The sequence below is a fragment of the Myotis yumanensis genome, unplaced genomic scaffold (genome assembly GCF_028538775.1).
Source record: "Myotis yumanensis isolate MYYU_CA2020_CCGP unplaced genomic scaffold, mMyoYum1.0.hap1 SCAF_1, whole genome shotgun sequence".
In the NCBI taxonomy this organism is placed as follows: Eukaryota; Metazoa; Chordata; class Mammalia; order Chiroptera; family Vespertilionidae; genus Myotis; species Myotis yumanensis.
Genome location: NW_027223752.1, coordinates 31,350,889 through 31,369,202, shown reverse-complemented (window position 1 = coordinate 31,369,202; position 18,314 = coordinate 31,350,889). Strand labels below are relative to the sequence as shown.

General features: G+C 48.9%; 1 protein-coding gene across 8 annotated transcripts in view; it reads left to right on the top strand.

Annotated features, from left to right (window-relative positions):
* RGS6 (regulator of G protein signaling 6) overlaps nt 1-18,314 on the top strand; it is a 483,882-nt gene that overhangs the window by 375,489 nt on the left and 90,079 nt on the right. For all 8 annotated transcript variants that reach the window (XM_070417229.1, XM_070417238.1, XM_070417234.1 and 5 more), the window contains exons 4-6: nt 13,557-13,607; nt 15,682-15,788; nt 17,088-17,139. In XM_070417229.1, the coding sequence (XP_070273330.1) occupies nt 13,557-13,607; nt 15,682-15,788; nt 17,088-17,139 (210 nt within the window). The remainder of the gene's footprint in view (nt 1-13,556; nt 13,608-15,681; nt 15,789-17,087; nt 17,140-18,314) is intronic.

Below are 18,314 nucleotides of genomic sequence, written 5' to 3'. Positions count from 1 at the left end.
AAGCCTTTCTCTACGAAAACCCTTCCCAGGAAGGGCAATCTTCTATTGCTGGGATTCTTTGATTCAGAGAGATTCTACAAAGAGTCCTAAGGGATAGATGATATCTTTATTTAACTTACTGATGAAATGAAAAGTTATATCAATGATAATTGTTCCTTTGGGACTGATGAGGAACAAGTGCTGTTCATACTTTTTAGAGTTATTTCAAGCCTTCTCGTTCATGGACGTTCGTATTGCTGTTTCCTTAGCATCATCACGCTCATGTAGATTTCACTCATCGTAAAACACTCTGGGATCTGGGTGGCACCGTGAAAATCTCTGCTCAGGGTCAAAGTCTTCTGGGTGTCGGTCTTTCAGTGCAGTCAGATGTGTCTGGGGTTTGTACTTATTTCAGGCTGTAAATCTCTTGGTGATCAACGTTCCTATTCTGGGCTCAGCTCTCTGAGTCAGATGATGCTCCAGTGATTAGAACAGGGCCCGGCATGTAGGAAGCATTCAGTAACTATGTGTTGAATGAATGGATAAATGAATTCAGCAAAGACTTATAAAAGCTCATCCCTTAACATGTCTTGGTGATATTGCAAGCATGACACCCATGGCAGAAACTGTAAAACACAGAGTTGACGGATTGGAACATAAAATATTTAAAAAACTCTACCACTCAAGGCTTCTAAAATGTGAATAGCAAATGGGAGGGGAAATATTGTTTGGCACACATTTCAGATGAAGTGTCATATCCTTTCTACTTAATAAATTCCTGTTAATCAATATAAAAAGATGAGTACCCCAATAGAAGACATGCAAATGGTCAATCAATGATATTAGAATCAATGATCTAATCAATGATATTAGAATCAATTGAACCTCACTTATGAAAACATGGTTATTTGCTTAGCAAGCTATCATTTTCTCCCAATCAGATTTGCAATGATACACAGCAATGCTGCTATCCAGTGCAGACTGGGGCATAGAGACCGGAGCAAGAGTGTTCTCAAGGCTAGTTGTGCAATAGGTCCTGAAGCCTTGAAAATGACCCAAAATTTCACTTGTAGAGAGTTATCTAAGGAAATCATAGGAGGTAAGAAAACAACTGTTTTTCTTATTGCAGCTACAACAAATTACCATCAATTAAGTGGCTTAACACAATGCAATACAAATGTATGACTTTATCATTCTGGAGGTCAGAAGTCTGAACTGAATCTTGGCTAAAAATCAAGGCAAAACTGTATTTCTTTGGCGGCTCTAGGGGAGAATCTGTTTCCTTGCCTTTTCTAGCTTAAAAGCTGCCTGCATTCCTTCACTCATGGTCCTTTTCTCTCTCTTCAAAGTCAGCACTAGTTGGTGCTCTCATCACCACCACCTCTTCTCTTTGTCCCTCTCCTCATCCTCTACTTCCTCCTCATCATCATCCTCCTCCTCTCCCTCCTCCTCCTCCTCCGCCTCCTCCTCCTCCTCCTCCTCCTCCTCCTCCTCCTCCTCCTCCTCTTCTTCCTCCTCTTCCTTCTCCATGTTCTCCTTCTTCCTCTCTCTGCCCCCCGAAACTCCTGCCTCTCTTATGAAGATCCTTGTGACTGCACTGGTCTTACCTGGAGGCTCCAGGACCGTCTCTCCATGTTGAGGGCCTTAATGTAATCACATCTCCCTTTGCCGTGTAAGGTACATATTTCCAGGGGTTAGAACATGAACAACTTGGGGGGCATTATTCTGGGTGTCACTATTGTATGTAGAGAAGGAGACTTCTGGAAACTATGCTGAAAGGAAGGCGCCTCCATTGGGAAAGGCACTCTTTAGCGGTCCTGGCTTTCCTCCTTCCTCCTGCCTGAAGCTGGGATGTGATGGCTGTTGCCTCCGCAGGTGACCTTGGGGGTGGAAGCCAAGCGCTAGGGGGTGAAAGAAGCATTAAGGCGCAGAGCCCTGAGGTCCCCTATAGCCACCTCCAGACTTCTTTTACCAAATACATTCTATCTTTTTTAAGCTGCTGTGATTTTGTTATTTTGTTTTGTTTTTCTGGAATGGGCAGCTGAACCTCAGCAGATCCCAGAGAAGCACAAAGCCGCTGGCGCACCCTGACAGATAGGAGCTGGCAGACAGCGGTGTGCTGCTGGGCTGCACACAAGGCCTTCGTGTTGGAGGGCCTCACTGAAGCTCAAAAGGGGCTCTGGGCCCAGGACAGTGACCGACAGGGGAGTGGCAGAGGCTGCAGCCTGAGCCAGCAGCGCACCGCCTACCAGAGGCAGACCGTGGGGAGGGGTCACAGCAGCCCTGGGCAGGGCTCTGAGCCCAGGGTGAGAACAGGGGTGAGGGAAGGCCAGCATGAGATCATCGCTGGGCAGCTCCGAGGTCATTCCCTTCGGAGCCTAAGCCTGCTTCGTTTTCTGAGTCATGCTTGGCTCTCAGTCCCCGATGTCTGGCTCCATGCTTTGCACGTGGGTGGAGCCAGCGCATGCTGGTGACTTTTGCACCCTCCCCCCCCCTCCCCCGACCCAGGGCTCTTTTCCCTTTCGCAGAGACTTGCTGTCTGACCTGCCTTGATCTGGATATAAATGTCAGATGTGGCACCGTATCCCTGGTCTGGCTGCTTTGGGCTGCTCAGCTAGAGTCCTTGCCTCTACATCCAAAGCTCCCCTCCTTGGTCTATTTCTCTCACTGTTCGCCATCGAACCTACCACCTCCCTCTCTCGGCACCTTTTTCTCACGTTGAGTCAGCTGGGACTGAAATTCCTGGTCTGTGGCCCAGAGCCCCACAAATAACCCAGTCAGAGCCCGGAGAGCCCACCAGCGCACCTGTTTGTATAAGGACAGAGCTGTCTTGTTCACCACTGCAGGGAAATGAATGAAAATGTTCCAGTCGGAATAATGGCAATGATGATAATGATGAGGTCAACATTTGCTATGCGCTGAAGGACACGGGGCTGGGCCTTTCGCAAGTGTGATCCCCACGCTCATGCTCTCAGATGGTCTTTTCTCACATCTTACAGAAACTGGAGCTTAGGAAGGGCAAGGCAAGCCCCAAGGTCATGGGGCTGGTGGGAGGAGGCCTGGATTCACACGCAGGCCGCCTGCCTCCTGGCCACTCCCGTGGGAGAAGCCAGGCTAAGGGCTTGGCCAGAGCTGGGATGGAGAAGGAGAAATCTCGGGGTTCCTTGGGGTTCTTCTGATGTTTTGAATCAAGAACTGGAAATTGTTCTGGGATAGGCCCTCTGCCGACAGAGAGGATCCCAGACTGACCTTTGAAAGGATGAGCTCATCTAGCAGAATGAAGGGGAGAAACTTGAAAGAGCCAAGCTAGAGTAAGCTCCAGACTGGCCTGGGCTCGGGCTGGGAGAAGGGCCTAATTCCAGGCTGGGGCTCGCTGCCCAGGAGATCAGCTCCAAGCCAGAGTCCCCGTGGGGCTGGTGGAGGGTGTGCGTCCGTTGTAAGTGGAAAGGAAGGAGAGTGGTGGTGTGTCCGGTCGGGCCAGGGCGTGCGCCTCGTGTCTACCTCCATGCCCTCATTTTTGTACTTATAACAGAATCTGGGGTAGATTCTGTGATTGGCCCCATTCTGCAGGTGGATAAACTGGGGCTCAGAGTGTGGGGCTCAGAGTGATTGCATAACTCGTCCGAGGTGATGTGCTAGCGAGGGGCAGAGCCTGGATTTGAACCCATGTCTGACTGATTACAAAAACCAAGTTCATTTCACCGAGAAGGAGCCTCGGGGAACCAGAACTGGAACTAGTGCAACACCAATTCAACCTTCGCCTGAGAACTCGTGCCCCAGACTCCGCTGGAAAACTGGCTCGCTCACACTCCTCCGTGCACGCCTCGCCCGTCTCAAGGCGTGTGCAGGTGCCCAGCCCACTTGGCAGGCTCAGTCTGAACATATACCGTGGACGAGTACCAGTGTCACTGCCCTTGCGGTGTGGGAAGGCGGATCACATTCCAGGTCAGGGGCTGCAGCCTGCAGACCTGGGCGCCATGAAGTCTTCCCCTTCACGTTCCTCTCCTGCTCCCCTCAAGAATGCCTTCGCCCCACAGATTAATGTAAATGTAAACTGTCCAGGAGCCATGTTTTAGATTTAAATCTGCACAAAGAAGGTGACCATTAGGCAACCCTGGGAAGCAACAAAGCCCCTGACGCCTGCCAGCCACCGGGTCCCCTCCAGGCCTCCAGGAGACACAGCCGCCTTCGGAATATGTAAATGCTCCCGGATGCCCTGGGCACTTGGCATTAGCTCACGTCTCCCCAAAGCCACAGCTCTGCTTGTTTGTTTTCCATCCTGCCTTCCGGTTGAGTGGAAGGCGGTCATGAGTGGCAGCCACCCTCAGGAAACAGGCCACACCCACCGTGGCCGTGATCCCGTCTCCCCCACACCCAGGCCCAATCAATGCGGCCACTTCCAGCCTTTTCTTTAATAAGCTGATCCTTGGGCTAAATCCCTGGTGCTCCGCACCTCGCCCTGGACGCCTTTGATTGACAAAACTAATCTCTCCCCCACCCCCACATCTGCCGCTGCCCACATCCTCTTGCAAATCATGTACTGGGCTGCTGACAATTAGATAGAGGACTTGGGATTGGGACGCAGGAGGGTTATGAGGTTATGAATCAATCGTGGGGGCTGGGGTGAGAGAACAATCCGGGGGAGCCCATCCCAGACGCCTCACCACAGCCCTCAGAGCCTCCAGTTGATTTATGAGTTGGTAATAACCTCGCTGGTCTCCTGCCCCCTATTATTTTTCATAATGCACACGGAAGCTTTACATTTCAGAGAAGGCAGAAACACAGGAGCTGGGGGGGGAGGGGGGCTTTGGGGAGGAGAGAGAAGGCCCACGGGGGAGGGGGGTGTCCATCAGCCGGTCGTCTTCCCTGCTGTGCGGCCACAGGGCGCTGGGTGCGCAGTCGCCACATGCCCATGAAGGTCAGCAAGCCCATTTGCCAGGCCTGCAGGAGACCCCAGGGAGGGGGCCCTGGCAGGGCCTGGTTTAGGACTGGATGAGGCGGTGATGCTTGAGTAGCTCTGGGTTCAAAATCATATTTCACGTGTCTGGATTTAATTCCTCCAACCTGTTCAAAACCAAGTCAGATGTGGAGGCCGCCCTGTGAGGAAGCAAGCATCACGCAGGACCAAAGCCAATCACAGGCAGCTTGAACTCCACAGTCTGGAAGCCAGCGTGCCCGCAGCGGGGTCAGCAGACAGGTGGGAGGGGCAGGGCCCCTGGGCCCCTGGGCCCCTGGAGAAGAGACTTGAAGACTTCCCCTCTCTTTGGACCGGCTGTTCTCTCAGTGTCAGCCAGACCGAGTGAGGAAGAGGAAACATCTGTATCGCTGCCTAACTGTTTGTAATGCATTCATTTGTGGAGATTTCTTTCTGGGGAAAATAAAAATGACTTTTGAAAGGAGACAACATCGATGGCTGCAAAACCCTGAACCTTCCATCTAAAGCAGGAGTCACAGAATGTCCGCCCAAGGTTGCTGGTCTGTGATGTGTCACAAAACACTGAGAGAAGTGTTTGAAGTGCAGCGAATATGCACATATGGATGAACACATATTGTGTGATGTCTATTTGAACACAACTGTTGATCAGTAAGCATTTACTAAAGCCCAACTCCACGCCAGGCCTTTGCATGGTGCCGGAGATAGGACAGCATGAGAGTCCTGCTCGCTCAGAGCTATAGTTCAGCAAGTGTTGTGGGCTGAACTGTGTCTTTCCCATTCATATGTTGAAGTTCTTTCCTCCAATACCTCAGAATGTGACCTGATTTGGACATAGAATCGTTGTACATGTAATTAGTTAAAATGAGTGAGTTAGGATGGGCCCTAATCTAGTAGGACTGGTGTTCTTATGAAAAGGGAGAAAGTAGCCTGGTCGGCATGGCTCAGTGGTTGAGCGTCGACCTATGAACCAGGAGGTCATGGTCTGGTTCCCAGTCAGGGCATATGCCCGGGTTGCAGGCTCGATCCCCAGTGTGGGGGGTGTGCCGGAGGCAGCCAATCAATGATTCTCTCTCATTACTGATGTTTCTATCTCTCTCTCCCTCTCTGAAATCAATAAAAATGTATTTTAAGAAATAAAATAAAAAGGGAGAAAGTGGATTCAGAGGCACGCACACAGGGCGAAGGCCATGTGAAAGTAAAAGCAGAGATCAGGGTGATGCATCTACAAGCCAAGGAGCGCCAAAGACTGCCAGCAAAACACCGGAAGCCGGCGGGGGGCGGGGGGGGGGGGGGGCACGCTCGCCAGGGAACAGACTCGCCCTCACAGTCGGCAGCTGAGCCAACTCTGCTGACACCTGGACTCAGACCCTGGCATCCAGGACTGGGGGACAGTAGGGACAGTACATTTTCATTGTTTACGCCGCTCAGTTTGTGATGCATTATTACAGCAGCTCCAGGAAGCTAATGCAGAGGGGAGGCAGACACTGATCAAATGATCTCATCGTAAATGTCTAATTTCAAACCGAGATAAGTGCTCCAAAGAGAAGGAACCCCGTCCCTACAAATGAACGCCAGAGGACCTGGGCCGGGTGTGGAGAGCAGTGGAGGCTTTCCTGCGAAGTTAGGGACAGAGGACTGCAGGAGTCAGCAAGAGGTAGAGCTGGCCTGGAGAAAGGGGAGCAGTGTGTGCAAAGGCCCTGCGGTGGGATGGAGCGAGGTGCATTCTGGGAGTGGAAAGATGGTCCATCGGGCAGAAGAGGAAAGAAGGGAAGGAGAAGAGGGTGGAAGGAGGTCGGAGAACCAGAATGGTGCCCAGTTTGTTACATTAGACTGAATGACAGTGGGATGAGGACACCTGTTTTGCTTTCCACTCTCAATTCCCAGGAAATGAGCTCCAGAGGAGCAGGGCCAGGAAAGCGCCAGAAAGAAGTCCCACTCCCTCAGTTTCCCTGCCGCCGCTGCTACCTTCATCTCTCCTTGCGTCCAACAAGCTGTCCATCAGCAGACCCCTTCCCAGAAGCCTCAGAAGACCTTTGAGATTAAGGCCTAAAATGAAAAAGCGGGCAAATAACACAAGAATTTCAAGTGGCTGCCATTTCTCCCAGCCATGCAGACGATGTGGTTAGAGTTTAGACACTTGGCTGCGACACAAGGTGACTAAACGATAAGCCGTATCAGTAGCTCATGTGCGTCAGCTGTGTCCCAAGCACTGTGCTAGCATCGCACGTACAGCCTTTGCGTTAACCCTCAGCGCCTATGCAGCAGGTCCTGTTGTGATTGTCCTGGTTTTCATGTGAGGAAAGGGAGGCGCAGAGGAGTAACAAACAGTCCTTTTAGCACAAGCATGGCCCAGGCTCTAGGGCAAGGCCTTCCTGTCCATAATCTTACTTTATCCTGTAAGTATTCCCCTCCCACAGTGGACGCACAGAGAAATTGAGATTAGGTGGGTGGTGGTAAAGGGACCTGCTCCGGTCACACAATGTGTAAGTGGCATAGCATGAGTCGAACCCGAATCTGCCTGACTTCACAAGCACTGCACTCTGTTGCTTCATGTGCTTGGTAAGCAAGTGTGTATCTGTGAAACGTGTCGTGCTTTTCCTTGGAAAAACTCAAGCCCATAGACTGAACAATATGCCTCACAGATGCCACTAGACCTCTCACCACACTTGTCCTGCCACCTGTATTTCCTCTCTCTTACTGCCAGCAAGTCATGTGCCCACATTCAAGGGCCAACTTAACAGCTCCTCTTGCTTTCTCTGCCAACTAATTGTTGCATTTTTAATTTTTTTTTTTTAACTAAGGCAAAAAGAAAGATCTAAACAGTAAAGACTGTCCTACTTAGAGTGTCCTTCAATTTATCTACAAAAAGGAAATCATTTATTTACATCATAGGATTATTATAGTGGGATTATTCCAAAGCCTGGAATATAAAAAGTTTTCAATAAATTATTAGCTAAATAGTATATGGTAGTAATTATTATTATCACTAAATTAATGTCTCTGCTTCAGGGAAGAATGAGTGCAGAAGATCACTTTTCCAATTATTCTTCTGCATAGTATTCAGAAAGTTACTCAGAGACAAGATAGGCAGAATGCTGTAGTGGAAATAATATCTGGCATGTGATTGTCCAGATTCAACCTTTGCTCTAATAGGTGCTAGTATGTGACCTTGGGCCACTCTGGCCCTAATTTTTATAAAGGGTATTACAGTTATTATCTATATACTAGAGGCCCAGTGCACGAACCCGTGCACCAGTGGGGTCCCTTGCCCTGGCCTGTGGGATCGGGCTGAAACGGGCTCTCCAACATCCCCTGAGGGGTCCCAGATTGCGAGAGGATGCAGGCCAGGCCAAGGGACCCCATCGGGGCATGACTGGGGCCAGGGAGGGACATGGGAGGTTGGCCAGCTGGGGAGGGACCGCGGGAGGGCTCCAGGGCATCTCCAGCCCATCTGTCTCAGTCCCAATCGGCCGGACCCCAGCAACAAGCTAACCTACCAGTCGGAGCATCTTCCCTCTGTTGGTCAGTGCATGTCATAGCAACTGGTCGACTGGTTGATTGCCACCTGGTGGTCCGTGCACGTCATAGCAAGCAGTTAAGCAGCCTTAGCATATCATTAGCATATTACGCTTTGATTGGTTGAACGGACGACTGGACAACCGGACACTTATCATATTAGGCTTTTATTATATAGGCTATAAAAACCTAAGCAACCGGCCAATAGCTATGATGTGCACTGACCACCAGAGGGCAGACACTCAATGCAGGAGCAGAAACCACAGGCATAGAAACATGGAACAGACTGATGAATCTCAGAAGGAAGCAGGGAAGTGGGAGGGCAGGAAGAGATTAACTAAAGATCTTATATGCATACTAGAGGCCCGGTGCACGGATTCATGCGCCGGTGGGGTCCTTTGGCCTGGCCTGTGGTGATCGGGCTGAAACCCCCGAGGGGTCCCAGATTGCAAGAGGGCACAAATCTGGCCTCTAGTACTTTACATAATTGTCATCAAGATGATATGTGATAACAGGGTGAAGTGCACAGGTCTGGCCTGGTACACAGTGGGCACTCAGGAATGTCATCCCCCTACATGAGCAGTGGCCTGCACATGGCACCTACACACTCGATGCGGTGGCATAAGGCTGCCTTCCTCACTCAAAGAAAGGCAGCTGGGACCTCGGCAGGTATGTGGAATCCAATGTCAGACAGAGTCATAACCTTGACTGGAGAGAGCCCTGAGCTCACCCACAGCAGGAACCATCTTTTGTTGGGCTCCAGAAACAGGTTACTCAAGTAAAAGTGTCTTTCCCTCATGGTGAGGGCTGATGAGTTATCAATCACTTCAGTTGTCAGTACTGTCCTATATAGTAAAAGGTTAATATGCAAATTGACCAAACAGTGGAATGACCAGTTGCTATGACATGCACTGACCACCAGGGGGCAGACACTCAATGCAGGAGCTGCCACCTGGTGGTCAGTGCACTCCCACAGGGAGCGCTGCTCAGCCAGAAGCCAGGCTCATGGCTGGTGAGCACAGCAGTGGTGGCAGGAGCCTCTCCTGTCTCTGCTGCAGGCGGGCAGTAAGGAGTGAGGGGTCCCAGCCTGCAAGAGCCCTGGACTGTGAGAGGGATGTCTGACTGCTGACTTAGGCCCGAACCCCACCCCCCAACCCCAGTGCATGAATTTCATGCACCGGGCCTCTAGTGATATATAAGCTACCAAGTTTCAAGTACCTTGAAATTTGCAGGTGACTGGAACCAACCTTTTCTCAAGTTCGCATAATCTAATTGAGGCCCAGCTAGCAACCCACTCATGTTGTGGACAAGTGTTTCAGGTGCCCTCTGATGTATTTCATGATGCCCCTGGAATATATGTTGGTAAATTCACCTCAAAAAGAAAACTTTGAGCCAAGTGTTTTGGGACCTTGGAAAATAAAGGGTGACCATCCCACACTTGTTGCTAGTGGGTTTCTTTGTGTGAATTTTTTAATATATTTTTATTGATTTCAGAGATGTTTCAGGGAGAGGGAGAGAGAGATGGAAACATCAATGATGAGAGAGAAACATTGATCGCCCCTCCCCGCCCCCGGGGATTGAGCCCCCAACCCAGGCATATGCCCTGACCGGAAATCTAACTGTGACCTCCTGGTTCATAGATCAGTGCTCAACCACTGAGTATGCCAGCTGGGCAGTGTTTTTATATTGATTTTAAGTCCTTGGCAGGGCAGCTTGGCTGAGATAAGAACCAGAACCCAGTTGTGATCACAAAAGGCAACAACAAATTTTGGATAGAACAGAAAATAATCTTGAAATTCTTTTTGTAATAAGAAGGCAAGAATGATTGGGAGAAGGGGAAGAAGGAAGAACAAGGAAAAGAAGAATACTTACTCCTGGTGGTGGTTTGGACTACAGTGGGGCCTTGACTTACGAGTGTCCCGACTAACGAGTTTTTCGAGATACAAGCTGTCTCTTGGCCTATTTTTTGCTTTGAGTTGCAAGCTAAAATTCGGGTTACGAGCCAGCTTCAGATACCCCACCGCTAGTTGGCGCAGCGAACATCACAGTGAACGCCACAACATCAGCCCAGCATCACGTGTCTCACTCGTTCACTGTTGATTTGACATATGAGTAATTTGAGTTACGAGCTCTGTCACGGAACGAATTAAACTCGTAAGTCAAGGCCCCACTATACTCTTCTCTGAGTCTACAGTGGAACAATGGTAGGTCTTTTAATGGACATAATATTAGGATGGACTTTTCTTCCTGACTTGTTTCTGGGGCCAAACAGGCAGCGGTTTACTTTCTGCCATCAGACTCGGGGCTGGCCTCCCCAAATCAGTCCTCGGAAGCCTAGGACACCCCGCACCCACAGAGGGAGAGTCCACAGCCCTAGGCGTTGTCATGTTTGCTGACAGCCACCTCGTGTTCCAGTAGCGTGTGTGGGATGGCGGGGTGATGGGTGCTGCTACCGATGGACAGCAGTGGCCAGGACAGCCAGGAGCAGCAGCCCCGCCCTCAACCAGGGCCAAGGACAGCCACACCAGCCCCCAGATGAAGACATTGACTGTCATGGGGGCTGCACCCAGGACAAGGAACCAAGGCCTGTGGTCCCCACAGTGCCAGGGGAAAGGAAAAGGAGCCTTTGTGATTGTCCCCTTTTCACACACACACAAAATGTGATTAAATGGGATCCTTCAGTTCTGCATGCAGATGGGGCCTTGGTGGACTAGGCAGACAAGCAGGCGAGACGCTGAGCCCGTAAAGCCAAAAGGGGGTAGAAACCCAGACAATGGTGCTTCGGGCTGGGGTGGGTGGAGGGGGAACGGATATGACAGCGAGGAAGGAGTTTCAGTGTGAATGAATACTAATTAGTGACATGGATATTAATGATGACAGTAATTAACAGGGGAAAGGAAGGGCTGTCATTGTCCCAGGGTGAGTAATCAGTCTTGGCAGGTGATAAATAATGGTTCCGCCAGCTCAGCAGAAAGATAATCCGCCTGCCCCGGGGAGAGCGGTTGCTGATGCTGGAAACCTCTCCGTTTCCAGGCAACCCGCAAAAAAGGACTATTTTTCTTTTGAGGAAAAAACAGGTTAGCGTCTCTCCCCCACCCCCAACTTGGGATTACAGTCCTTATTTGATTTCTGCTTTGTTCTTCATTTCCTAGGACAAATGTTGAACTTGTATAATTTGGAGGAAATGGACCCGCACGCACAAGCACACACAGACACCCTCTCCCTTTCTCTCGAAGAATGTGAATGAGCAGGAGTGCTTTGGATCTGAAGTTTAGCTCATAGATGTCAGCCGGGAGCAAGAATAGGAGACAGCTCAGAAGTCTTGCTTTTGAGGTGGAGATGTGGGGAGGCCTGCAGCAGCGAAGACTGGTCCTGGGGTGGTGGGGGAGGGAGGACATACAGAAAGAGTAGGATGGGCCCCTGGCCGTTTACCGTGTAGAGCGAGTTCATCGACCTTCCAGAGAGTCAAAGAGAAGCAAATAGGCACTCAGGCCGGAACTGGTCTCCCCACTGGCAACCAAATTTCTAGAAACTTGAGTTCTGGTAAAGGACAACAGTTAAACCCCTCTGCACGCTCTCCAGTCTCTCAGGCAGGAATCTATCCCAGGAGAGCTGTCCACGGGCCCTCTCTCTCTCCTACCAAGCCTTACACCCATGCCAGGACTTGAATATCTGGAAATGCTCCCCTTTCGGGCTATTTTCTGTCATGCATACATCCTGAAATGACAAAGCCACCGTCAAAGGTCTGCACTGGTTTAAAGTGAGATTTGGGGTTAATTGATTAGAAGTTCAGAATCCTCCGAAAACAACTCCTCATGGGAACTGGGCTGCCCTAGGAAACATTGGTTCTAGGAGCCACGTTTCCAAATGGAGGTAGACAAAAGGGAATTAATTGTGACCAACATGGTGAGAGACCCAGGCATGGCTCACGAGGGGGGGATGACACTCAAGAAGATGCCGATAGTACGTCAGATGAACTGCCCAAATGTTTGAAGACCTGTCCCACAGAGTGAGAAGGTCTGGGTTTGTTTTTTCTAGCATTAGAATGCAAAACTAAGGCCAAAGAGAGCAAGCCACAGAGTAAGTCCAGTTTCTGCTCCTAGAAATCAAAGACGATTCCACTGGGACAGGCTGGCTAGGAGGGATCTGTGAGTTCCGAGGTTCTGGGATTCTTCTAAATGGAGATTACAGCACCTCTTGTCCAGGGTGTTGCGGATGGGGGTTCATGTATTGGCTGGAGCTGGAGCAAGTAAGTTTTAAAAGTCCCTTCTGACTCTTAAGATTTTAAATTAGTTAAGATAATACTAGGTGCCTAAACAGGTAAGCCCCCAATTTCTGGGGCTTAACATGACACACTTTCAATCAGATCAGAGCCCCAAATGGGCATCAGTTTTCATGGTTGTTCAGAAGCCCAGGCTCCTTCCACATTGTGGCTCTGCCCACCCTGAGCCCTTGAAGTCCTCTCCATTCAGCCAGCAGATGGGGAACAGAGGGGTATGGAGCTGTGCAGGGCCACATGGGAGTTTTCATGGCCTGTGTCTAAAAGCAACATTCATCATGCCCACTGTCAGAACTCAGTCCACACCAAACTTCAGGAGCATCAGGAAATGTCACCTGGCCGAGGGGACAAGTGAGTACAGAGAAATTTTTCCCACAGACCAACACAGGGCTACTTTCTTTCAGGGTGGGCCCATGCCAGAAGAAATTAGAGACATTTTCAGGAACCTTGTCAGCCCTTGTCAGTAAGGGTAGGCAACGGAGGAGGCTGCTTTCCGTAGGAAATGGTCTGCAGGCTGGGCATGGTAAAATTTCACCAGCCCATCTTGGGGAAGTCATCCAAATCTGTATGCGCAGGATGTCCCCTATAGATGCTCTCCAGAAATGTGTGCACACAAGATCCTTCGGCATCATCAGAGTTGGATGTTTTTTTGGAAAAGAATGGGATTATAACTGTGGAAGTGAATGAATGGGTAGAAAGAGTGTGTTAGGATAGAAAAGCATCAGTATCGCCCAGCTCTCTAGGTGTGTGCTAATTCAAATGAGGATTCTCTTAGGTAAACATACTTCTTCTGCCACAGGGCTTACCACCCACCAGGTCTTCAGGTGAATTGCTTTATCATTGCAGGTACTGACATTGTGCAGTGGCTGATGAAGAACCTGTCCATCGAAGACCCAGGTACTTGACCTTCGACCCTGACTTTATCCCTCATGGTATCAGTAAACATACCACATAACCAAGTTCCAGACTAGATCTCCTACCCTCCTGAGAACTGGGCTTATAGGTGAATCCCAAGATGTGGAACCTCTTTACTTACAAATGAAATTGATTTATTTTCTCCACTGAATAGCTACCTTTAAATTTAAATCACCCTTTGAGGAAATGAGTAACCATTGAGAATGCCAAAGAGCCCAATACAGTAACATGTGAAATGAGTTGAATTCTCATTAGCCACAGCAATTAAAGATAAGTTGTAGCGCTGTCACTGAGCAGCCTTCCAGACCCGGATCTTAAAATTAGATTGCCTGATTCACAATTAAGATGTTTAATTATTTGCTAAGATGCCTTCTGTTTTCTTCTTCTGCAAGAAGGGAAGGAATTATTTTTTTTCAACTTTAATTGTGCATTTCAATTAGGAAAACCTTACCAGAAAGACAATAACAAAACTCTAGCCAATAAAACAGTTTCCAAATCTGTCCTCCCACCAGTAAATAAGCAGTAAAATTTATTTTCACAGCATAATGAAAAATGGGGAGTTCTAGACAAATGAAAATTCTAGATAAGTATAGTTTATTACCATGTGTTGTTAGTTAATACTTTTCTGAATTTATTTTTCACTCCCTGTCTTAACTGAGTATTCCTGGTGCCTGTATTTCATATGTATAAATACCCATACATGTATTCTGATGTTCTTACAGATTAGACCTCTTTGCCCCAAATTAAATGGCCTCCAATTACTATGTTTTTTAAAAATATATTTTTATTAATTTCAGAGAGGAAGGGAGAAGGAAAGAAAAATAGAAACATCAATGATGATTAGCTGCCTTCTGCACGCCCCCTACTGAGTATCGAGCCCACAACCCGGGCATGTACCCTGACTGGGAATCAAACAATGACTCCCTGGTTCATAGGTCGACACTTAACCACTGAGCCAAGCTGGCTGGACAATTGCTATGCTTTTTAAAGATCTTTTCTCAAGTTCCCTTTCTAGATGTCTGTCCTTCAGCTATGATTCTTGACTCGGGTCAGTATGTCAACTCAGGCATTCCTGTATTTTAATCTGATGCTCCTAATATACTATTGACTACAAAACAATACAATTTACATAGAGTTTGATTAAATATAGTTGCCAGAAACCTGAGTGCCTGAAAAGCAGGTCATTAATGAAGTGACAGTAGCCTTTTTCACCACCTTGATTAATGGCCACTCTCATGACTCATGAAAATTCTTAATTCTAGTCAAGTTCTTTCTCCACAGGGGAAAACGATACCTGCCAATCCTTTTAAGGAAAGAACCTGAATCAACTGGCCTATGGGTTTTTCCTATGCAGCCTGGACTTCTGATTGTCCACTTACAAAAACTGGACTGAATAAGTCTCTTCCAGCTTAGTTACATGTATTTAAAGTCAACATTTCTTTTGATGATGATGCTAAATTTTTTACCACATTGGCCTCCCTGTGCCATTGCCCGCTACACTGCTCACCACAAAAGTGAGGCTTGCCTTTATGTCCCTAAGAGAAGGGGCTGTCACAACGGACAGTGCAGTTTGAGTGCAGAGTGTCTGTGGGTGGCGAGGCTGCGTGCTCACTGCTGAGGATGATAAGAAATGAGGAGAATAAAAATATGAATCAGGCAGCCGGCATTTACTGAGCACTGACCCTGCCCCAGACACCGCTACACACCTTATGTGAACTATCACAGGTTTATCTACACCAGAGCTCATGCTCTTCACCATGAGCACTTTCTATTGGAAGTCTTGCGGTGAGGTTAAAGTAATGTCAGACTCTCAGAGCTGGGATGCAGAGGAGTCCCAGACACTTGGTAGTGCTTCCCAACCATTGATACTCCCCCGGTCCATGCAATCATATTATAAAGTTATTGAACGATCAGTCAATCAGCCAGTAGTTATCTAGGGGTGATGACAGTTGACTTCCTGCTACCTTTCTGCACTCACAGCTTACATTTCAGCTACGTAGCCCTCCACTCTGACAGCTTCCTAATTACTTCTCTCTCTTACGCCCTGTCCCCGAAGTTGAAGCAATACACTTGGGAAGCCTTATAGCTGCCCAGGGCTATGTCTTTCCCATCTCGGACCATGTTCTCACCATGAAGGACGATGGCACCTTTTACCGGTTCCAGGTAGGCCTGCCAGCTCCTCCTGAAGAGCCTTTTCTTCTCATCATCCTCTGATTGCAGATTAGAGACACATGGAAAAACTGAGTGTAATTAAGGGAGCAACGCTTACCTCCCACCAGCTCGGGAAAACCAAGCAAACTTCTGTCTGGGCCCTTTGTTGCTCCACCCAAATAATACAGAAAAGCCCTTGTGGAGAACCTACTATTTATTGAACAATTTATACATATTTACTCATTTATTCTAAAGAAAACCATTTCTGGGGGGCAAAAATCACCCATTTTCTAGAGATCTGCTGTTTCCTCTTATAAGGGAAAGCTAAGGTCTTCAGAGAATTCATGGGCACTTAGTAAGTCTAAGAGATAGCCTTGGTTGGAACCTAGTCAGCCTTATAGCAAAGTCCATGATCTTTCTCCTGAATCATGCTGACTTCCTGTGTGATGTTTCTGTTCACTATCTGCTAACCCATCACACCCGTTTTCCACTCCTTTTCTCAGATCCCATCCTAGATCTGGGGCAGAGGATAAGGGATGGTGTCCAGGTCAAAACCAAAGGGTTTAGAAGTGAGTTCTTCAGACAGGGCCAAAGGGTGTCTTAGTCTGCTCAGGCTGCTGTAACACAATACCATGCTGGGTGGCTTCAACAACAGGCATTTATTGTTCACAGTTCAGGAGCCTGGACGTCCAAGATCAAGGTGTCAGTCGGGTTTCGTTTGTGGTGAACATGCTCATCCTGGATTTCAGATAGCTGCTTCTTGTTGTATTTTTGAGACAGAAAAAGAGAGAGAGAACCAGAAACAGATCTGCTGTTTCCTCTTATAAGGGCACTAATCCTATGGGATCAGGGTCCCACCCTAAAAGTCTCATTTTACCTTAATTACTTCCTTACTCCAAATGCAGCCACAGGGGGTTAGGGCTTCATCATATGAACTTAGGGGGGGTAGGGGGGTGGGCGGGCACTACTCAGGAACTTGGGGCTTGTACCCAAAAAACCATGCCAGTCTATTTTCTGTAGTTAGACTTCTATTGTCTCAGGATAAGAAAGTTTTGCCCTATAAACTAAGTTTCTCATTTTCTCACTTATTTGTTTACCTGGATTCATTTCTCAGCACCTAAATTAAAACGTTGACTGGCCTCAGCTGCATTAAGAACAGGAGAGGGTTGGGCTGTGCTATCAGCACAAAGGAGATGGGGACAGAGCCGGTCCTAGGGTGGGGTCCTTGCTGGGTGCAGGAAGGGCTGACCCTGACCCCTAGGCAGGGGAGGGCAATTGCTTCTGAGTCCTGACACCTCTGCTCTTTTGCAGGCTCCGTACTTCTGGCCGTCGAACTGCTGGGAGCCTGAAAACACGGACTATGGTGAGCAGTGAAGGCACAGCCCACATTCAGTGTCACTGCTGGGAGTGCGAAGGCAAATGCTTGGTGTTGGCGACGGAGTGCAGGGGAGGAGGCTCTTCACCGGGCTTAGCCCTTTGTCATACTGTTGACATGTAATAAGCATCCTGTTCACATGATGGAGAAAGGCAGCGCACACCGGAAGATGCAGCTGTGGGAAGGAAATGGGGGGCGGAAGAAGTCTATCAAGGGTGGCCAATAGGTTCATTCTGTGGGACTGTGGAAAACCAGGATCCCAAGCAACTCTGTAGGACGGTGGCCATGACTGCTCCTGGGAGGAGGAGATCAGGGGGCCACCACCCCCTGATCCTTTCTAGCCTCACAGACTTGTTAACATTTATTAATAACTCACTGATGTTTTTGATAGTTGGAATTTAGGGAGAAACTGAGAAATATCAGAGCAGGGATATACAGACGTTACCCTGGTCCAGAAAAATAACAAGTGGGTGAAGTTGGGAGCTGGGTAAGCAGGGAGTTGCCTTTGTAAAGGGAGGGATCTATTAGACTCTTGCCATAGGCTCTCTGTGGAGGCTGTTTAGTATTTCTCTGTGCCAGTCCTCTAAAGAAGTGACATTGTCCCTCTACTTCAGATAAAGAACCAGCGGCCACCTCCTCACGCTTATCACAGTCATCACACTGCTTTCCACGTGTCTGGGAGCTCCAAGAGGGCGGGGTTAGTCCACCTTGTTCATTCTCAGGCCCCCAGTGCACACCTGTGGCATAGCTGGTGCTGAGTATTTGCTCTTTATTGAAGGCGCTTAGCAAACACTCAGTGGAGGCAGCAGAATTTGAACTCAGATCTGAGTGGCTCCAAGGCCCATATACTCCTTTCATGGCCCTGTGCGTGGGTGGCTTAAGCAGAAGCACCTGTCCCTTTGCACAGCATCCTCATCACTGGCTCAGTTGCTGGGCCGCACAGTGGCTGTCCTCTCACTGGGCACTTGATGAGACCAGCAGCTCCCCCCCACACACACAGGCTCTCTGCAGGATTGTGGGCACAGGCAGGCAGGCAGCGGCAGCGGCCACTGGGTGGTGTTTGGGGGAGCCGGTCCCAGAGAACTGTGTGACCAGCTACGCCCTCCAGGCCACACATTTGAGGGCAGGGTAACTAGCGATTAGAAGCAATCCTAAGGATGGAA